The sequence below is a fragment of the Pholcus phalangioides genome, unplaced genomic scaffold (genome assembly GCF_987345545.1).
Source record: "Pholcus phalangioides strain wild (caught in Gottingen) unplaced genomic scaffold, Ppha-v1.0 ptg000011l_1, whole genome shotgun sequence".
NCBI classification, from domain to species: domain Eukaryota; kingdom Metazoa; phylum Arthropoda; class Arachnida; order Araneae; family Pholcidae; genus Pholcus; species Pholcus phalangioides.
The window spans coordinates 41221611-41223436 of NW_028301604.1; the positions used below are offsets into that span (position 1 = coordinate 41221611).

Consider the following 1826-nt stretch of genomic DNA (forward strand, 5'->3'; position numbering starts at 1 on the left):
ATTCCACATTTTCAGTTTGCGACGAGACGGCTAAACATTTGTATTCGGTGCTACTTTCGACCTGGGTAATAGGTTGATGGACGCCCCTGTGTCTAACTGTAACACACTTTTCAGAACGCGTATTTACCGAAAAGAAAAACAAATTCTACCAACTCGTCTTTCAGTTCAGGATAAGTCTCATCCGGATCATGCCCGATTTGCCGGATCCGTTTAGCTTTGAATGATCGTGTTGCTTGTATCCGGCCCCTCACTATAGACATGCACATTCTCAAAATGATTAGCTCTGTTGCATTCTTTGCACACGTGCTTCCACGCAGGACAAGATTCCTTTCTCATCGAATGCTCAAGCCCACAATATTTACATTCATAGCTTTTGAGCTTTCAAGACCTTGCAAAACTCTGATGGGTTTTTGACTGCATGTACCTCAGCAGGTGAACGCAGGACTCTATCCTCATGTGTGTCTTTGTCTGCCGTCCTACAAACATTAATGTATTTCTCAAGCGATAGAAGCCTGTGCTTAACGAGCTCTGCATAAGTATTCGAATCTCGGATTCCGACAATGATTCTATCTCTAAGTAGCGGGTTCTTATATTTGTCGCAGTAACCGCATACTTTAATCTGGCTTCTGAGAGCCGCCAAGAAGTTATCGAACGACTCACCTTCGTTTTGGCTTCTTTTATTGAAGAGGGCCCTCTCATACGTCTCGTTCGCTTGGCCGATCGCGAAAGCTTCGAACTTTTCCAAGATCTCGGACACCTTTCGATCATCATCTTTGGACACGAAATCCAGACCATCGTAGAGTCGCATGGCGTCGTCATGTATGCATGGGAGAAAAAGCGATACTCGATAAGGTTCCGGCTGGTCGTCCAGTTGAAAGAGGGTGAGGTAGTTGCTCCACTTTCGGCGAAATAACTTCCAATTCGCTGCAGGTTCTTCTCCGAATGCGAGACTTTTTAGCTGCAAACCCTGGACAGGCGGCGGCCGTCGGCTAATCGGTTCATTCTGTGCTGCTTCGTTCATGCTGAAGTAATTCGGCTTCTTCCCTGCTCTAAGATGGAGTTACGACACCGCTGCCACCATGTTTAGTGATACGATGTTACATTGATTACGAACGAGAACATAAAAACTTAAATAAACATCCAGCATATGGACATATACTGTATAACCATGACAACCAAGCCGAAATTCGAATGCCATAATATTGCCATTCCGCGACTCGTTATAATAATAAATTAATTGTGGAACACTTTTTGGGAAACACTGCTCTAAGTCATATATGCTAAACCATTGGCGTGCGTAAGGGGTTCTAACCCCCCCCCCCTCCAAGCCGAGATTATAGTGTTATTTTGCAGGAAAAATCATAACCCCGCCCCCTTGAGAAAATTCTGCGTACGCCTATGTGCTAAACCCATGGCCCGCAGTCCAAATGTAGCTCTTGGGGTTATCTGTTTTAGTATATGCACTAGCCAAACTTAATTTTGTAAAAATAAGCGATCTGTAAATGTGCCGCTTAGTTTAAGTGACATGTCACAGTTTTAAAGTAATTAAGCAGGGCAGTTCTACATCATTCAGGTTTTCAGCGGCACAGTTCCTGATTACTTATCGGCCAGTGACATTTCTAGAGCACATGAGTGGCTCCGGACACATTTCCAGATCACTTAAAGGATCCTCGGAATATTTAGTGACCACTAAAGTGGCTCTGTGGAGGACCTATCAATATGGAGAATGTTATTTCGGGTGGCCACAAACTAGCGAAAGGTTTTTCTCGTTTTATGCACCGCGAGTAAGATGCTATTAAGAATATTTAATATTTTCATAAAGAGTG

At 43.8% G+C, this 1826-nt stretch overlaps 1 protein-coding gene across 1 annotated transcript; it reads right to left on the reverse strand.

Moving 5' to 3' along the window:
* Nucleotides 1–364: 364 nt before the first annotated feature.
* Nucleotides 365–1021, reverse strand: LOC149080428 (uncharacterized). The gene has a single exon (XM_089238745.1). The coding sequence runs from the start codon at nt 1019–1021 to the stop codon at nt 365–367; it is 657 nt and encodes a 218-aa protein (XP_089094871.1).
* Nucleotides 1022–1826: the final 805 nt, after the last annotated feature.